Here is a 20,257-nt window from a genome sequence, read left to right as displayed (position 1 = left end):
GATATTTCAAAATAAGTTACATAAGCAACTTCAATTATGAGGAAGAGTATGTTCATCAGGATTTCACTTTTGGACAATTGAAAATTGGTGGCAACTAAGTCACACGCCCTCCGGAGAAAATCACTGTGTAGATGCTTATTTCGAAATAGGGGGCCTCCAGCCCTTCCCAGGGTGCCCTGCTGGCCACCCTGGCCACAAGGTAACTTCTGACCTGATGCCCTGCTGGAACCAGTTCTGGCTGGCCTTAAACGTGATTCAGTGTCCAATTAGTGTGGACACACTATTTCGAAATAGCAAAAAGCTATTTCAAAATGCATTTTGTGTGTAGACGCATTATTTCGAAATAAGATATTTCGAAATTAGATATTTCAGAATAACGCTGTAGTGTAGACATACCCCTTGCCATGAAGACAAGGGACTTTCATTGTACCACGATGTAAATTCGGTAAGCTCAGCACTATACTGCCACCTGGGGTTGACCTTGTCTTGTTGACCTCATAGTAAAACTAATGGGACTGATCTTCACAGTGTTTTTACCTCAGGACAGCTCGTGCATATTATTTACCCTGAGGTAATAAATACACCTTCTCTTTAGCAGTGAAGACAAGGCCATGGAAGTCAGGCAGAGCAAGGGGGCATGGAATCAACATCTGTAGTAAAGAAACGATATGGGGTTGCTTCAGAGAAGTTGAGCACAGAGCCCCATTGTGCTCGGTGACCCACGACAGCCAAGAGGAGGTCGCGGCCCTGTGCCATGGAATGACTGAAGTTAGGATTTTGCCTCCTCCGGTGATAATAACGGAGGTGGTTCCTACAGGCCAGGCCTTTGAGTGAGTGCCCTGTAATAAGAGAATTTCACAGAAGGGTTTTACAGCCGCTAGGAAACAAGTGTTATTAAAGGGGACAGAGCTCTAAAAAGAGCCTGGCTGCTAGGTCAGAGGGTGCTCCATAAAGGACAAAATGAATGGCTTGAGGGCTCTAATGCTCACACAGCAGCCGTTAATGGTGAAAGGGGCTGGCTAAGCCAGGAGCCTACTGCACGCACACTGGGGGAGGGGGAAGGAGTGGCGAGGGGAAGGACAGAATGGCCATCGGTAGGCTAGTGAGCACTGGTTACTAGTGGTACAAAGGGCCTGGTTTCTCTGCGGCTAATAAAAGAATAACACCATTATATTCCTTCACAATACTCCAGCTTTAAAGGAAGGGGTCCATAATTTGGCAGGTGAGGATACTTATTCCCCTGTATGCTTACGGGCTAATTCTTGACCAGTTTTACGCACTTCTTAGGGGGAAAAGCCCTGTTCCTACAGAATTCAGCTGGTGTTGACCTATGCTCCTGCACTGAGGAAAGATGCCATTTCTCATCCACCACTCCTTTCCAGAGCCAGAACAGAGAGAGGCTATGTCTACACTACAGAGCTTTTCCGGATACCAGAGGGATTCCGGAAAAAGTCTGCCGTGTCCAGGGAACGCATCCGTTTTTTTATCCGTTTCTGAAAAAGCAGGTGTGTTCTTTCGGAAGCCTTGTATTCCTCATTTTACGAGGAATAAGGGCTCTTCCGAAAAAGGTGGTTTTTCCCACTTTTGGCCCCAAGTAGTCGGGCCAAATGTCGGAAAAGCCTCTTCCGAAAAAAGAATTGGAAAAAGGAATGCAAATTGCGGTTCGCAATTTGCGTACCTTTTTCTGAAAAAGAACTGCAGTGTAGACATAGCCAGAGAGAGCCAATCCACAGAGCCCTGGTGCACACAAGGAGTTATTTCGAAATAACCCCCCTTATTTCAAAATAGTAAGCAGAGCATTCACACTACCAAGCCCGTTTTCGAAATCTGTACTCCTGCTTTCCTCAGGGAATAAGCTTACTTTGAAATAGTTATTTCGGGAGTTATTATTAATTTGAATTTGGTTATTTCGAAATAATTTCCTAGCGTAGATGTGCCCGGAGGGAATTCTAGGGCAAGCAGAGCACAATCTGTTTCCCAACCTGCCTTGAAACAGGGTTAGGAAAAATCCAGTTCATAACAGACATATCCCATTGACCCACCCAGAAGACGTTCAAGCCTTTCCGTTGGCATGTGCGTGAAACTGAAGCAATCCGAGCATGAGCGCTAATCCAAGAAAGCCTTGACAGGGTTTGTAAACATAGGCACCATATGGGTTTGGCTGGGTTCACGCTTACAGTCATGGCACTGCAATCTAGCTTCCAGATCCAGGGTCCAATTTCACTTGCCTTACTCATGGGGGCAGCCCCTGGGTATCCCAGCCTGCCCTTCATTTCCCCAAAGGCATTTCTAGGAATTTAGCCCTGGTTCCCATCCTGTTGTCAGGTCCAGCAGAATCAGAGATGCCCAGTGCCCACCAGGCCTCCACACCTGGTCTCTAGCCACTGCTGAGTTAAACCTGGGGAGCTAGCAGAGGGAACAGGAGTTGCCTTCTTGCTCCCCATGTGAGTTTGCAAAACTCCTAGGCCCCTAGTGTCCCACAGGCTGGCCGCTGGCCATGTGGCTGGGTAAGTGGGGCTGGTTGGCTATAGCAGTAGCCACTGTAGTATTTATATTTTCAGAATAACGGGGCTAATTCGCTACAGCGCCTACTGCTTCAGAACTGGCTGGACCCCCTAGGAGGTTTTGCAAGCAGCTGGCTGCTGGACCTCTGTTTCCACCAGGCTCTTGCCCTCTCCTGGGCAGCTTGCGGTGGGGGGGGGAGAGACAAGGCAGGAAAAGAGCTGATCTGGTGGGCGACGGGGGGTGATCCTGAGGGCCAGGCAAGCCGCGTGCAGCCGGGCAGCGTGGCTGGGGCCGCGCGGCGGAGGGGATCCCGCTGGAGCTCGGGGGTGAGCGCCCCCCGCGCTGGCACCCAGCCCGCCCGCCCCTTACCTTAGCGCCCGGGGCGGAGGCGAGCAGCAGCGGCAGCAGCAGCGGGGCCAGGCGGCGGGCGGCCATCCTGCGCTCGGGCTCCGTGGGAACAAGGCGGCGGCGGCGGCAGCCCGGAGGCAGCGGCAGGCGGCGGAGCGCAGCCCTGCATGGCTGGGTAATTAATGACTTTCCAACCTGTTTGGTGGCGGGGCGCCCGCCGCCCGGCCGGGGCCTGATTGACACGAGCCGCCCGCCGCCCCGGGAGGCAGACAAAGGGAGCCCAACCCGGCCCCCTCCCCGCCTCCGCAGCTCCCGTGGGGGGGGGGGGGGGGCGGGCTGAGGCTCCCTCCAGCCGGGGCCGAAGAGCCAGTCCCTCTCCCAGGCTGCGTGTCTGAGAATCCGGATCCACACCGGATCAAGCCGCTCGGCCTTGCCAGGGCCCCTTCCATCCAGGACTGACACCTGCTTGCAGATGTTCCTGAATGAAAGCTGGCCGAGAGTAGCCAGGTGTGAGAGTTATACGCCCCCACTTTGCAGGTGGGGAAACTGAGGCACGAGGCAGGGACGCCTAGACAGGGCTGGGGAAAGAATCCCAGAGGTAGATGGGGGCCAGGGCAGGGACAGAAAGAGGGGAAGGGAGGAGGTTATTCCGGGCCAGCAACCTCCTAGGGCCAGGGGTGGTGCGAGGAAGAATCATGGGGGGGGGAGGGCAGTCAAGTGGTGGGTGCTCCCCTTATGTCTCTCCCTAGTAGTCGCCTATGGGACCTTAGGTCAATTGAATTTTGTAGTTAATGCTGGCCCACGTATTAAAGTTGCTTGAGCTTATCTTCGTTTCTGTTAAATGATCCAGAACAACTGTTGTGCCCACAATGTATCCACCCCACCTTGTTGTTCTGGGTTAAGATGCTTCCCTTTGGCCAAGTCTACACTAGGAAACTATTTCGAAATTAGTAAATTTGACTTAATAACTCCCGATTTAACAAACTCGAACTAGCGTGTCCACACTCCGGGGAAGCCTCGAAATTAGTCTGAGGCAGGCTCCGTTAATGTAGACGTGCTGCCTCGGACTTAGAGTCCCAGGAAGCACTGGAAAGTAATTAGCTCAAATTACCCTGGGGAGTAATAGCAGCATCGGCGTGTCCACACGACCGAAATAATCATTTCGGAATTAGTGTTTCTCCTGATGGCAAGCAGGAGTGCAGATTTCGAATTCCATGGCCCGTTATTTCCAAATAACAGGCTTAGTGTGGACGCTCCGCTTTTACATTCAACCTTGGGGAAGGTTATTTTGAAATACAGTCCTCGTGTAGACCAGGGCTTTGGGCTCATTGTCCACGCAGAACTGTGTTGTTTCGAATTACGCTTTCAGCATGCTGTGTAGAAATGCGAGAGTAATGCCACTGCGGAGCTCTGTGCTTTGTGGGATTTTTTTGCAACTGTGGGATGCTTTGCCGGAAAGCACTGGAATTCTGAAGCGTGGGGTCAAACTAAGTAATACCCATGATTTCTCGCCTGTCATCCCATCATCCATCTGGCTTTTATGAGCCAGCCCCATTTTCAAAGAGCTGTCAGGCAGCATGAAGGAAACCCTGCACTCCTGCAGTCCTGATGGTGCTTAATACAAACAGGCTGCCGCCCATATATCTACAATCGTGGAGGGCAAAACTGGCGTCTGAAGGGGAGGAGGCTGAACAAACAAATGTTGACTAATGACTTGAAATCCTAGACATTTTAGGTGTCCAGGAACTCCCCCTTTGATTTGAAAGGCTTCCTGCCATCAATTTCTTTGAAGAACCCCCCTCCTCCTCCCCACAAGTGGGGTGGCAAAGTGTGGGTGTTGGGTGGCTATTTTCGCTACTTCCATAGGGTATGAATCTGTCAAAATACAGGAATTTGATTTTTCCCAGAGTGGAGCAAATAAATTATAAAGCATATTTATCACTGGAATGTTCCCTCTTTTTCTCATTTATAAAATGTTCCCAGGCAGATTTTTGGATATAGTCGTTATTCTAAATTGGATGTCCGTTTCTCCTTTAAAAGCCTTTTCCCTCCATGAATAGTTTGCAAGCACAAAATAAGGAGTTGCATTAAAATGTGCAATTTGAAGTTTGCTTTCAGTGCCTGGTCAGGCCTTCAGTTTTGTGCAAATTATTCATGCTAACAAGCTCAGGCACTCACTTGTTGCTGGAGAGTGGACCAGAGGAGGCCATAGACATGGCTAAATTTAAATAGCGACAGACTTATTTTTAATGTTTTGCTCATCTGTAGTTCACACCCTTATCAAACAGGTCACTGTATCTCCTAATGCCAGATTGGGATTCTGGTAAATTGAGTATGCCCGGATTTTGAGGACAGTTTGGTGGGTGTTATGTCTTTCAGAGATGAAAGGAAAACCATCTCTGTAGCTGCAACATGCTGGCATAGACTTAATATCTAGGTTAGATAATATATGGTCGTCCAGCAGCATGTCACCTTTGCTATGTCTAGACTGCAGGTTTCTTTCGAAAGAGCCTCTTTCGAAAGATCGCGTCTAGACTGCAGGCGGATCTTTCGAAAGAGAAATCCGCTTTTTCGAAAGAGAGCACCCAGCGAGTCTGGATGCTCTCTTTCGAAGACGGCCTCTTTACATTGAAGAACGCCTTCCTTCGAAAGAGGAACTTTCGAAGGAAGGCATTCTTCCTCGTGAAACGAAAGAACGCGGCTTGAGTCTGGACGCAGGGGAAGTTTTTTCGGGAAAAGACTACTTTTCCCGAAAAACCCCCTGAGTCTGGACACGGCCCTTCTATCTTCTTAGTGAGGTTATTGACAAGTGGAGTTTGATGCAGGTAGACTGAACATGCCCAAGAGATAAAGGATAACAAATCCTAAGAGATAGGGCCTTGCTACATAGAGTAGACCCCAAAGATGAAGGGCAGCATGTTCTACAACCCCGTTGGGTTTTAATTATTTTGATGTTATTATGTAATTGTATGGAGGAAGGTTGCTTAAGAGGTTAGGGCACGATCTTAGGATTTGGGAGTCCTTTGTACAAAACTTTGCTTCGCCACTGACTTCCTGTGTGGCTTTGGGAAAGTCTATATTCCCCAGTCTGTATTTGTACAGTGCAGGTATTAGCACTGCCCTGCTCCCCAGAGGCATGTGAGGTAATTACAATAAAGATTGACAAGTGCTTTGAAATCTATTATGTAAGGGTATTTTGGATTAATGATAGGTTATTTAATGTTTAGTTATTTGTATTATGGTAACACACAGAAGCTTACAATCTAAACAGGCAAGATACATAATGGGCAGGAGGGGAAACTGAGGCACAGAGAGATGAGATGACTTGCCCAAGGTCACTCAGCAGGTCAGTGGCAGAGTTGGGAATAGACCTCAGTCTTCAGAGTTCCCATACAGTGGCTTGTCCACATGTAGCAGCAACTGGATATTAATATTATATTGCAGTTTGGAGGGGTTATTGATGGCTCATGTCCAGGCCAAAACACCTCTACCATCAGATGTGGTGGCAGGGAACTGGACCCAGGCCCAGAATGTGGGAGTAGCAGCATAACACTTCCTACAAGGTTGGGTGGTTGGTAGATGACGTGTGTCCCAGCTATGAATGAAAGAAGCTCTAACATCAGTGCTGGTATCACCTAGTAAATCTGTTCTCCCAAAGAAAGAGGGATTATCTATCTGCACGCCTACCCAGATTATAAACCCCGCTATAACTGGAATCATGCGCTACAAATCTCACCTGGAAAATGGGGCTTGCCAAGCACACACCTGATTTGAGGGTGGACTGTGTGTCCATCAGCCTGCACAGAAACACTATCACTAGAGGTTCATTGGCTTTTCTGCGGGGATGGAACCAAACTCAATTCCCGGGAGATTGAATCCTGGCACTTGAGGGATGGGACATAGTCTCCAGATCTGGTACCCGAGGCGCTGAATGGCTGAACGTTAAGCATGTGAGCAGTCCCGTCTTGTGAAGCACATGCTTAAGTGCTTGGCTGAATTGGGGCCTCATAAAATAGGAGTAAGAATTTTGGCATGAGCATGTAACTGCACTCCAAAGCTGGCGCTATTGGGTCTACAGTCAGTGGTTGGTAGGATCTACAATCTTGGCATTACATCTGGGCTGTGTCTACACTGGGCCACTTATTCCGGAAAATCAGCCGCTTTTCCGGAATAAGCTGCGAGCTGTCTACACTGAACCTTGAATTTCCGGAAAAGCAACGATGCTCTACTGTACAAAATCAGCCGCTATTCCAGAAAAACTATTCTGCTCCCGCTCGGGCATAAGTCCTTATTCCGGAACACTGTTCCAGAAAAGGGTCATTGTAGACAGCCCAGTAGTCTTTTCCGGAAAAGCGCATCTACGTTGGCCACAGACGCTTTTCGGGAAAAAGGGCTTTTCCAGAAAAGCAGCCTGCCAATGTAGACGCTCCTTTTCCGGAAAAACTGAAACCGGACTAGTATTCCGTTTTAAGCATTTCCGGAAATTCATGCCAGTGTAGACACAGCCCTGTGGTGTTAATAATCCCATATGACTTTTCCGAACCCCATCTTTTAGTGCTCTTCTTCCAATGGCATCAGAAGGCTCTTACTGTAAAATGTCTGAGGGTCAGTCAGTAAGGTTTTGAAGACAAACAGCAGTCAGGTCAGGTGGCCTGGGGGAGCCCATGAACAGCTGGTGGTCTGATTCTGCCTTCAGATCAGAGGCATGGGTAGCACGCTTGTTGACTTCAGCAGAAGCTCCACACAAGCATCCCAAAGCCCAGGGAGAACACCTCTGTTGTGCTTCTGACAGTGCTCACAAAGATTGGGTCATACCAGCTGATAGATGTGGCTCACAAACCGAGGTGGGCCGGGCACGAACTCCTCTCCGACCATATGGTAATAGTAGAATAGTGAAAGCAACAGCGTGACGACAGTTGATTCTTAAGGTCTCGTAGCCTGTCTAGAGCAGAGGAGGTAGCCATATGACTGGCTGCGGCACCTTCAGGATGAGCATAAATTGGGCAACCATCCATGCTGTGTCTGATTGATCACACTATGCTGCAGACCCAGTTTGGCCATTCCCTCGCTTTCCATCCAGGGAGTAATATTTCCTGTGTTGGGGACGGATATGGTTTAGAGCTGTCCATATGCGCCAAGGGTTCAGGGAAGCCTGGCACTTTCACGGTTGGGTCATCGATTAGATTTTTGCTTTATGCGAACACCGTTATCTCCTGCAAGGAGAGCCGAAACCAGAAGGGGTTTCTTAATTTTAGCTGGTGGCCAGTGGGATGTTCTAGGTCAGTGTTTTTTCAACCAGTGGTATGAGTACCCTTAGGGTACTCAAGAGAAGTCGAGGGGTATATCAACACAATTGAAATTTGGAGAAAACTGAATTTTTGCTGTAAGTTTGACAGCGTTTTATTATTTATTTTTGTACGTTTTACACCCAAAAATTTCATCACCCGCCCAGCTGCTTTAAACAAATGTGTTGCAATTTGTGTGTCTGAAAACTGTGGGTACTGGGGGTACTTATAATTATTTATAATTAATTATAAAGGGATACTTTATACAAAAAAGTTGAGAAACACTGTTCTAGGTCATGGTGGAGTGCAACTGTTGCAGCATCTCGCCTGTTATTTGCCATGGCAATGGCTTTGATGGGAGGGTGCTGTTAATTATTCAAAGAGTACCATTAGTTTTGATGTCCACTAACATTGCATGTGGGCTGCCACTCCAAACAGACGTACAGTATCCCACTGAGGAATGGACCAAGGTTCGTGACAGTATTTGGCGCATGTGGGCATCACATCCCCAAGATGTTTCAGCAAACTTCTGTAGGATGTTGACCCTGGCTTCCGTTTTCCTTTTGGTTTGTTCACGGTAGAGGCGGAAGCTGAGCAGATGTCCCAGGGTTAACCCCAGGTCCTGCTGATTATGACCATCAACGGTGACCCACCAAAATTTGTTTAATGTCGTCTTGGATTGAGTATTTTTCAGATGGAAAGTGGAGAGCTTCCCCTGCCAACGGGTCAGTCTCCCCACTCCAGGGCGTTTTCCTGGAAGGGTCCTCAAGATGAGAGCTGCATCAAGCTGGGGGAAAACATTCCCCTTTGGTTTGGGGGCTCCACAAATATTTTATATTTGATGCCAGCCTTCTCGGGGCAGGGACTGTTTCTTAGTGCTGTGTTTATCGGGTACCAACCACAATGAGGTGCTGCTCCGTGACTGGGATGCTTAGGAACTAAAACAGTGCCAGTAAATGCATCCATATAATGAATAATGTCACATTCTATTTCAGAGCCAAACCGCGGCTGCCATTATGCAAATGAAGCACGGGACATTTAAATCTTGGCTTCATTTGCAATTTCAAAGTGTCTAATTTACATCCCTTTTTCGAGAAAAGGGATGTAGTTTAGACACAGCAATACAGACACACTCTCTCAAATAAATATATAGTACATAGCTGTCTCTTTCTCCTCCCTAGCCCCCTGCTGGCTCAATGGGGTTATAGCTGTCCCGGTCCCCATCTCTGGCCCCTTGCTTCCTCTTGTGGTCATTATACAGTATAACAGTGCCTGCTAACAGACTCCTCCCTTTCCGTTTTATGAGAAACAGTTGCATTCCAGGCACATACGATTATCTTGGCACAATCAAACCCTGACCTTGCTTTAAACTAGGATAAGAGGAAGCTGCCTACCAAATTCGGTGGTCCGAGTTTTTACCATTTAAGATGAGTTCTTGAACAAATAGATTCACGGACAGACGGACAGAGAGACAGACATACAAACTCTCTCAAATGCATAGCAGATTTGCGCCCCAGAGTGATGCCCAGCTAAAATAAATCTGATCATCATGGATAACATGCCCCATTTTCTATGAGACCATTTTAAATGTTGGTTTCTATCATGTATCCAATTGTTTTTACAACATATCCAATGGCATTAGACAAATTCAGAGTGGACGTAAGGCGTGTATTTTTACCAGTGATGGTAATTAACTCCTGGATCAGTTTTTCAAGGGTCATGGTAGATTCTCCATCACTGACATTTAAACCAAGGTTGGATTTTTTTTTTCTAAAGAGCTGCTCTAGGACTATTTTGGAGGAGTTATACAGAGGATTAGAGAAGATGATCATAACGATATCTTCTGCTCTTGCTCTGCACAACGAAGGGGGCTATGGCCAGTGAACAGAAATCACGTGGCTCAGTGAATCGAGCTGAATATTTACCTTGTAGCGAGTCTTTCTCAGATGCACTTTTTCCATTGGCTTGGAGAGCACTTGTGCGACCGTCACAACGATTCGTGTGATCCTCTGCCTGCTTGTGCCCCTTTCTGCGCCTTCCCCAGTAGCCAGCTTTCTGTGACACCAAGCATCGGAGCCAGGGCGGAGGCAGTGCAAAATGGAATCAGGTGTTCCAAAGCCAGGGGACTAGGCTCTGGAACAACGGAGGGCGGATCTGCATGCCAGATGTGGCACAATTAGTGTGGGAAGCTGATCTGAGCCTCCACATTTCTCCTCTCCCCTGGAGAATCTTAGCCTCAGGGCAGAGAAATCACTGAGGGATGCCAACTGGGAGCTTAGGTTCATGGAGGCGGTGGTGGGAACCCCTGATCAAAGCAGTTGACTGGAAACAGGGAAGTCAGGGACACCTAATTCCTACTCACTTAGGGGAAACAAAGGGGAAGATTGTTTAAAAATCATATGGCAGTTCTATTAATTGACTTCTCCAATGGCCAGAAATTGCTTCCAAGCTGAAATAAACAAGCAACGCGATGCAACAGAGAGCAAGAAGTTGAAGTTCAGTGCACGCAGCTGGACGCGCCAGACCGTTTGATCCGCCCGTCCGACCGAGGGGAAAGCCACGAATGCACTTTCACGTAGGGAATTCCCTAGCTCTTCCAGCCAGGCGTGAGGCCTGATAAAGCCAGCTCAAACGAGCGAGGCTGAGCAAAGCGTCAAGGAGCACAAAGGGCACCGTTTTCATTGGAGCCGAATGACAAAAACATGCCCAGGCACCTGGCTCATTCAAAGAAACAGGATGAAGAGAAAAGATAAAGAAGTAATGTTGAGCCCAGGTCTGTCTGGGAACCCTGCCGTGGCACCCAGGTTAAACTAGAGAAATCCACCTTATCCCTCCTGGAAAACGTACTGTTTCCATGCTTTTAGGAGCAGTGATAGAAATGTAGCCATGTTAGTCTGGTGTAGCTGAAACAAAAAAACAGGACTATGTAGTTATTTATTAGTTCCCTAAATAGAAGAACTAGAGGACACCAAATGAAATTAATGGGGAGCAGGTTTTAAACTAATAAAAGAAAGTTCTTTTTCACACAGCATGTAGTCAACCTGTGGAACTCCTTGCCAGAGGAGGCTGTGAAGGCTAGGACTATAATAGAGTTTAAAGAGAAGCTAGATAATTTCATGGAGGTTAGGTCCATAAAAGGCTATTAGCCAGGGGATAAAATGGTGTCCTTGGCCTCTGTTTGTCAGAGGCTGGAGAGAGATGGCAGGAGATAAATCGCTTGATCATTGTCTTCAGTCCACCCTCTCTGGGGCACCTGGTGCTGGCCACTGTCGGCAGACAGGATACTGGGCTAGAAGGACCTTTGGTCTGACCCAGTACGGCCGTTCTTATGTTTTTATGTTCTATAGTCCTTTTTTCTTTTAGGAGCAGTTTCTTTTTCCTGTCTGTGGATGGAGGATTGGTATCCTTCCAGCAGTGACTTGCCAAAGAAGCCTTTAAAACGTCCTGGCTATTAATACAGACTCCTTTCAAGGACTGTGATTGGGTCTTTTTGGATGACTCCTAGGGATAACACCCTGCCTACTAAAAAAACTTAAAAAACAACAAATAGTCTGGCAGCACCTTAGAGATTAACAAAACATGGAGATGGTAGCATGAGCTTTCATGGGCACAACCCACTTCTTCAGATGAAAGAAACCTTCAGATAACACCCTGTTTGCTGTGAGATAAAACCTGGGGTAGGCAAGGAAAGTCAGATTCCCGAAAAGAATACCGTAGTCTGGAAAGCCGCTGCACTAGACCACATGGCCTTTGGGGGACAAATGCTAAATGCAAAATTAAAAGCAAGCTTTTTGGGGTAGAGATTGTCTTGGTTTCGCGTGTGTCCATCATGCATGAGGGAACCCTGATCTCTCACTGGTACCTAGCGGGGCTACCATCTACTAATGAATAACACAGAATTGTGCATGTGGCTAGTTCATAGTAGGAATATGACTTAGACATAACACTGCACATCCCATTAAATCCATTATCCGTTTTATTTCAATGGGATGCTGTTGCTCCCAGTCAGCCACTGAATAATTCACTCTGCGTTAGTTTTCTGTTTGTTGCTGCTGGGTTGCTGTCAGTTTCCCATTTCATCGTGCCTGGGATAGGACCCCGGAAGTATGTCTACACTGCATCCCTCTTTCGAGAGAGGACTGTAAATGCAGCCGAGTGAAATTACAAATAAAGCGCGGATTTGAATTTCCCGTGCTTCATTTGCATAATTGTGTCCGGCCGCTATTTCGAAATACCCTATTTCGAGATAAAAACGGCCATGTAGACGTGGTTATTTTGAAAGAAACCCCTTCTTTCGAAATAACCGTTAAAGCTCATTTTTTAAGAAGTACGGGTTATTTCGAAAGAAGGGGTTTCTTTCAAAATAACCGCTTCTACACAGTGTTTTTTATTTCGAAATAGAGTATTTCGAAAAAGCGGCGGGACGCGATTATGCAAATGAAGCATGGGAAATTCAAATCCGCGCTTCATTTGCAAATTCGCTCGGCTGCATTTGCATCCCTCTCTCGGAAGAGGGATGCCATGTAGACATACCCATACAGCATCTGTGTTACAATTCAGCTTCGCTTCCTTCCATTGCTGTGAATAGCTGTCTTGTGGGAGTTTTTAAATGGGGATGGTGCATTTGAGAGCAGCTCCTGCTCTTTCCTGTGCTGCGTCAAATGGCCCAGGATGCAGCAATGTTATTGTTCCTGCGACAGTGCAGAATTCTCTGGGCCCAGGCAGGAAAGAAACCCCCCACCCCCTCCGAGTCCGTCTCCATCCCATGTAGCTAGGGCCTAAACTTGAGTGCTACAGCACGGTGCCTTTGTGGACCTAGCTTGGAAGCCTGAATCATGGGCCGGGCCTTCATTTGCTCCGTGCTGTGTAAACACTAACCACCGTGATTCACGTGCCCCAAACAGCCTCGCTTGGTTAGATCACCCAAGCAGAGGGAGGTTTGAGACTGGTGGGGAGAGCAAGTTCCTTAGGCATGTCGCGTCTCCTTTCTGTGCCTCTGCCCCGCCCCCCCTTTGTCCTGCCTGTTTGGCGATAAGTGTTCAGGGCAGAAGCTGTCTCTTACTATGGGTGTGTCTAGACTACCTAGTTTTGTCGACAAAAGTGGACTTTTGTCGACAAAACAATACCAGCGTCTACACTACCGCGGAGTTCTGTCGACATAACGTCGACAGAACTCCGCGGTTTTATCGACGCTGGTATACCTCGTTTTACGAGGCAAAACACTTTCTGTCGACAGAACTCTGTCGACAGAAGGTGTTATTGCCTGTAAAACTGCGTCCAGACTACGGAGTTCTGTCGACAAAGCGGCTTGCTTTGTCGACAGAACTCCATGTGTCTGGACGCAAATTGTCGACGGAAGTTTTGTCGACAGTATCTGTCGACAAAACTTCCGTCGACAAAACGCGGTAGTCTAGACGTACCCTTCGTCTGGACAGCAACCAGCACACCATGGCCCACTAAGCAACACTGTGATGTCACCCACAAAGGGGCCAGTATTAAAGCGACTGTTCAGATGAAGGTGTAAGAACACGGGAGTGGGTTGTGGGGGCCGTCAATGATCGTCCTACCCTAGAAGTAACAGCTTCCTGGACCCTCCACAAAATATGGGGGCCAGGGAAAGAATTCTCATCTCCCCTCCCAGCACACCTGCCGCCTCTTTCACCAGGCTGCCATGTGCAGGTAGCGCGGGGCGACCGTGTGACGGCGAGACAGCTGCCGGCAGCTGTGCTTTCTTGGTGCACAATCAGCCTGTTGGCTAAGGACCCCTCCCCAACCAGAAGTGTGTGAAATTCCGCAGCCTTGGTTGCCAGGCGCTGCTGAGGCTTTGTCAGGTTTTGGGACATGTGGCTTCACCGCCCCGAGATTCTGGGACAAACCCGCCAGCAAGACGGACTGCGACGTGCTGCCGTCAGTCTACCCGTTCGTCACCCACTAGATCGGTTCAGCGGTCCCTGGGCTTCATAGCTGCTCAGTGCTGCTGCTATTGATTAGGGACGTGAATGGTTAACCGGTTAGGCTAACGAGTGAGGCTTACTGGTTCTGGGGGCTGGAGCAGCATCCTTCCTTCCTGCCTGCCAGCCCTGTGGGGCTCGCCTCAGGCAGGGATGCTCCAGCTGGCCAGAGCAGCCCCTGTCCAGGAAGAGGAGTCCACTCCAGCCTGGCTGTGGTGGTCAGGAGGGGAGCCTCCCCCAGGAGGCCCCCCCTTCATTGGCTAGCTACATTTCACCCGTTAGCCAGTTAAATAGGATTTTCCATCCTTACTATTCATTACGGCTGTTGACATCTCATAGGGCTTACCTGGCCCTTTGGGAAACAGCCCTTCCCAGCAGAGATGATACCAGTGCCCATGGAGCAGCCGTGTTAGCCTGTAACTCAGCAGAGCTCCAGGCCTGGTGGTGGTAGAGCGGAAAGGCTGCTCTTCTGGCTAATTGCTGTGCTCTCTCCCTCAGGGAGCCTCAGCCTTGTCTGGCCTGGGCTTCCTAACCCCTCTCATCCTTGCTGCCCCAGCACGGCTGGGGGTAGCCATGGAGTAGCCGCGTGGAGTTTTTCCCACCATGTTCCCTAGCCCTGATCTGCACATGGTTAAGTGGCACGGGGGTGAAACACTCCATGCCCTGTCTGCACGAGGGCTCTTACTCCTGGGGCTGCACTAGTGCCAGCTATGGGAGTGGGTGCCCATGGAAAGATTAGTGTCGACGTACCAGGCAGACTGAAATGCTGCTTTCCCCGGGTTGCTGTTCTGGTTTTTAGCAACGGGGGATTTTTTCCCCAAATGCTTCTTGGCCCAGTTCATTCAGCACTGCCTCCCCGTTCAATGGGCTGTACCTAATAAAGGACCTTTATCCAAAGCCTGCTGAAGCCAATGGGAATCTTTCCACTGACTTCAGGGAGCTTTGGACCAGGTTCTTCATCTGTCAGTAACAGAAGCACTAGTGTGATTGCTCGTTCACCATGATGGGAGCGCCCTGGGGAATACCCTCGCTGATCAGCGACACCAGCCATGTAATGGAGAGGTGATTCTGGAGAAGGCAGTAAAAACTCAAAGTCCTCTTCATTTAGAACAAAGGAGACAGGAGGCATCCAGGATAGCCCGAGATGCAAGGTGGGGGGCTCATTATAACCTTGTCACTGCCAGGCCCAACTTTAGGGCATAGCACACAAGGTGATTGCCTGGGGCCCCATATCTTGAGGTCTCCACACTGCCCAGCGCCCGCCCACCTGGCTGCTCACTTGCTGCCTTGGCTGGGCAGCCTGGCCATGCGTTGCAGCCAACTCCCTTGGGCCCTGCAAACTCTTTACACCAGAACAATAGCTGTAAGATTGGGGAATGACCCTCTGCCCTTCCTGGGGGGCAGGGGAAGGAGGGGAGAAGCGAGCAAGGGCCTTTTAGCAAAGGCTTGAGACATGGGTGAAAAGCTGCAGAGTTTCTCTCTAAGCTGAGAAAACAGACAGCTCACATGAAGGGAATTCTCCACAGCTGGGGTCTCTGTAGCAAGGACCTGCTGCCCACATGTCAGAGGGGCTCACTGTAAATTGTGCAGGGTTGTTTATTTTTTTCTGTAGCACTTCAGCTGCTTATATTAATTCTCCCCAGCTTAGACCCAAGAGTGACCTGTCCAGGCAATCTTTGGATGTCTGACCAGGGGAATCCTGAGTAGGACTAGAGAGGTGTTTGATAGTGGTGTGACTGCTGTTTGAACACTGTGCCTAGTTCTGGTCTCCACAATTCAAGAAGGATGGTGAAAAACTGTAGAGAATTTAGCGAAGAGCCACAAGAATGATGAAAGGTTTGGAAAATGTGTCCTCAGGGAAAGAGTCTGCTTAGCGTAACAAAGGCGAAGGGGTAACTTGATCGCAATCTTTTAAGTACCTATGTGGGAAACAGCATTTGGATAACAAGGGCTCTTCCATCCAGCAGACAATGGCATAACAGGATCCAATGGCTGGGAGTTGAAGCTAGTTTCAGACAAGAAACAAGGTGTAAATTTTTAACTGTGAGGATCATTAACCACTGGAACAATTTACCCATTCTAGCAATTTTAAAATCAGTATTAGATTTTTTTTTCTAACAGGTCTGCTCTAGTTGAAACAGAATCTAGTTGAGTGAAGTTCTCGGGGCAGGGGGGCAGATTAGAAGATGATCACAGTGGTCTTTTCTGATTTTAAAATCTAGGAATTCAGCAGAGCCAGGATTTGAACTTCAGTTTTCTGAGTCCCCGTCGAGAGCCACCAGAACATCTTTCCTCCCGACGAGGCGACAAAGTTGAACAAATAGGTGAGCGTTAAACGATAACATTTGGAAGCCGGCAACAGGACGATGTAAAAGAACCAGAGAATCATGTAAATATAAACATCCAATAGTAATTATGTTTAAGTTAGCATTTACCAGAACAAAGCCAAATAATGAATGGGGAGGGGGGAGAAATGCAGTAGTTCCTATTTTAAAAAACATTAACCTAACAAGACCAGTTCTGTGATCACCCTACACACTCTTACAGATTCATGTGTTCCAAGGCCGAAGGGACCACTGTGATCACCTGGTCTGATCTCCTGCTATCACAGGCCATGCACTCCACACTGTCTTCCAGGTTTTTGCCCTTGTAGGCTGTCTAAGCACCTTGAAGATTTTGTGTACGTACATTCAGAGCCTAGCACAGTTTGGGTGCTACTCTAATGTGAAGAGGGTTGCCAGATAAAAAATACTGAACATGGTAGGGAAAAAATTGGTTGAGCAAAAAGAAAAAAAAAAGGGGGGGGGAACACAAAAGCTTTTGAGGAAAAAAAAGAAACCACAAAAAAGTCACTGTGCCTTTAAATTCCCATGCTCCCCCTGCCCCCGCCAGACGCGGCAGGGGAAGAATGTCCCAAGCGGCCTTCCGTCCGAGAGAAACAGAAAATACCAGACATTTTACATGTCCGGTATTTTCTGGGTTGTTTACCGCACAGAGGCCGCAAATACTAGACTATCCAGGCCAATATCGGACACCTGGCAACCCTATGAACTGTGGCTTGAACTGTATTTAAAACCAGAACAATTCTTCCTTTGAAGCAGCTGAGGATGTCTTAGCCCTTTAGCGACTTGAGTCTCTGCGCAAGGTCCTCTCTCGTTTTGGACGCGGGGCAGAGCTCTGTCCATGGGAAGGCTGGGGACCTGCTATAGCTTTCTTGGTCATCCATGGAGGTGAAGAACAGTTTGTTTATGGAAGAGAAGAGTGCCATCTGGTGGGGAAAGCGAGTATTTAAAGAGCCGCCTTTGGAGTCCCATAGGCAGGATCTCAGCCCTGACATTGAATTCAAGTCAAGCCACACTAATCGCACTTTTGTGTCACCCTCCCTTCTGAGGCGCTTCTCCACCTAAGCATCATCCCCATTGCTCTTCCATCCTGCTGCCTCTCAGTGGAAAGCTTGTGCTGCAGCCACTGGATAAGGGTGCCCATCTTCTTTCAGTATAGCTGGGAACACTTTTAGTTGCTGTCTTTGGAAGTTAGTGATTACCTAGCTGGCCTGGTCTTCAGGTTGGACTTGGTAGTTCTTTCGTATGAACATAAGAACGGCCGTACTGGGTCAGACCAAGGTCCATCTAGCCCAGTATCCTGTCTGCTGACAGTGGCCAGCGCCAGGTGCCCCAGAGAGGGTGGACTGAAGACAATGATCAAGCGATTTGTCTCCTGCCATCCTTCTCCAGCCTCTGACAAACTGGCCAGGGACACCATTTCTATGCCCTGGCTAATAGCCTTTTATGGACCTAACCTCCATGAAATTATCTAGCTTCTCTTTAAACTCTGTTATAGTCCTAGCCTTCACAGCCTCCTCTGGCAAGGAGTTCCACAGGTTGACTACTCGCTGTGTGAAGAACTTTCTTTTATTAGTTTAAAACCTGCTACCCATTAACTTCATTTGGTGTCCTCTAGTTCTTCTATTATGGGAACTAATAAATAACTTATTTTTATTCGCCCTCTCCACACCACTCATGATTTTATAGACCTCTATCATATCCCCCCTCAGTCTCCTCTTTTCTAAACTGAAAAGTCCCAGTCGTTTTAACCTCTCTTCATATGGGACCCGTTTCAAACCCCTAATCATTTTAGTTGCCCTTTTCTGAACCCTTTCCAAGGCCAAAATAACTGTGTACCGACACAGATGGCTGACTGCTTTGTGTCTAAGCATTGACTCTCTATGAGACTATATAGAAACTCACACAAGTGTAAAAGGAAGTGAATAATGGGGTTATTATTTCCGCCCAGGTTTCCCCTGATACAGGCCAGAGGAAGAAGACTTGCAATGTCTTCCTTTTAACCACTAGGCAGTGGGTGTATCTACAGCACCTGCTAGCCTTCATAGAGCTTATCTAGAAAGTCAAATTCTGGTAGTGAAGAGTTAAGTATGCGGGTATGTACCCCTGACTTTATTCTGGAATAACAAAGGCTGTGTCCAGACTCCATGCCTCCGTCGACGGAGGCATGTAGATTAGCCAGCTCGGAAGAGGGAAATGAAGCCGCGATTAAAATAATCGCGGCTTCATTTAAATTTAAATGGCTGCCCCGATCTGCCGATCAGCTGTTTGTCGGCAGATCGGGAGAGTCTGGACGCGATGCCCCGACAAAGAAGCCTTTCTTCATCGACACAGGTAAGCCTCGTGAAACCAGGTTTACCTGTGTCGATGAAGAAAGGCTTCTTTGTCGGGGCATCGCGTCCAGACTCTCCCGATCTGCCGACAAACAGCTGATCGGCAGATCGGGGCAGCCATTTAAATTTAAATGAAGCCGCGATTATTTTAATCGCGGCTTCATTTCCCTCTTCCGAGCTGGCTAATCTACATGCCTCCGTCGACGGAGGCATGGAGTCTGGACACAGCCAAAGAGTGTGTCTACACTACAAGCCTTTATTTCAAAATAACGTTGAGCTGGAGGACTTCTTATTCCAACTCCTGTAACCCTCATTTCACAAGGAGTAAGGGAAGTCGACAGAAGAGTGTTCTTCCTTCGACTTCCTGCTGCGTAGACAAGGCCAAATCCGAATTAAGCTATTTTGACTTAACCTATGCAATTGACATGGCTGAAGTTGCATAGCTTAATTTGACTTGAGCTGGGCTGTGTAGACGTACCGTCATTTCGAAATAACTTCCGAAATAACTATTTTGAACTAAGCGTTATTCCTCTTCACAAGCCGGAGTTGTTATTTTGAACTAACAAGCCCATTATTTCAGAATAATTTTGGAATAACAGGCTTCCTGTGTGGACGCTCACCTTGTTATTTCAAAATAAGAGGAGTAATTTTGAAGTAACTCCCCAGTGTAGACGTGCCCTCAGGAGGGCCTGAGCCAAAGCCAACTGAAGTCAATGAAAAGACTCTCGTTGACTTCAATGGGCTGTGGATCAGGCCTTTCAAGAAGTGAATCACTAAAAGATACAATGGACTCTTTATTTTTCTTTACTGATATAGCTGCTGCTCCATAGTTCTGTGTAGGAGAGTCAAGTGTTCAAGGGAACCTGTACACATGACACCACTTGTGGCAAGTCTGACCAGTGCATATGTCTGACCAGCGGTGGGTCAGAGTCATGCACTGGCGAGGTATGGCAAGGACTTTGGTCAAGGAAACTAGCATGGGAATTACCAGATGTGTTGATCCGGTTTGAGGGCAGCTGCTGGAAGTTGTTCTTATTTTCACTGCTTAAGATTTTTGACACGCGGATTGCTTATTGATATTCCTACAAGCTTGTGGCTTTGTAAACCTTCCATAGCCACACTCTGAAATGGCCATAGATCTGATACAAACCCCATTGTGACTGATGGGACCATTCCATTGGTTGCAGTGGGTTTGGATCTGGTCCTAAAGGAGCAATACCTGGTGCTTAGATGATAAATTGCCTCTCACTCAAGTTGCTCCAAACAATCTATCAAGAAGGAAAATTGTCACTATCTGCAAAGTGAGCCAAAGGCAGGTAAGACGACTTTTCTAAGGCTACACAGTTAAACAGTGACAGAACTGGGAATAAAACTTGGGTCCCCAGACTTGCGGTGTTGTGTTGACGGTTGACGGAGGCATGTAGATTAGTTTATTCGAAAAAGGGAAGTGAAGCGGCGATTTAAATAATCGCCGCTTCATTTAAATTTAAATG

The 20,257-nt window shown here is 48.0% G+C and overlaps 1 protein-coding gene and 1 long non-coding RNA gene across 8 annotated transcripts in view; one reads left to right on the top strand and one right to left on the bottom strand.

The window, feature by feature from the left end:
* Nucleotides 1–3,154, bottom strand: part of LOC102446845 (ADAMTS-like protein 2) — a 35,537-nt gene extending 32,383 nt beyond the window's left edge. For 2 of the 7 annotated variants that reach the window (XM_075936835.1, XM_075936837.1), the window contains exon 1: nt 2,875–3,154. In XM_075936835.1, coding sequence (XP_075792950.1) covers nt 2,875–2,940 — 66 coding nt within the window. In that variant the 5' untranslated portion in view covers nt 2,941–3,154. The remainder of the gene's footprint in view (nt 1–2,874) is intronic. The other 5 variants (XM_075936834.1, XM_075936838.1, XM_075936830.1 and 2 more) reach the window with 5 other exon arrangements.
* LOC142830621 (uncharacterized) overlaps nt 2,897–20,257 on the top strand; it is a 37,973-nt gene continuing 20,612 nt past the window's right edge. Inside the window, exons 1-2 of the long non-coding RNA XR_012906044.1 lie at nt 2,897–3,028; nt 16,312–16,413. This is a non-coding gene — a long non-coding RNA (uncharacterized LOC142830621). The remainder of the gene's footprint in view (nt 3,029–16,311; nt 16,414–20,257) is intronic.

The sequence above is a fragment of the Pelodiscus sinensis genome, chromosome 9 (genome assembly GCF_049634645.1).
Source record: "Pelodiscus sinensis isolate JC-2024 chromosome 9, ASM4963464v1, whole genome shotgun sequence".
Classification (NCBI taxonomy): Eukaryota; Metazoa; Chordata; order Testudines; family Trionychidae; genus Pelodiscus; species Pelodiscus sinensis.
Note: the sequence above shows the minus strand (reverse complement) of the source record. Positions and strands in the feature narration are given on the sequence as shown.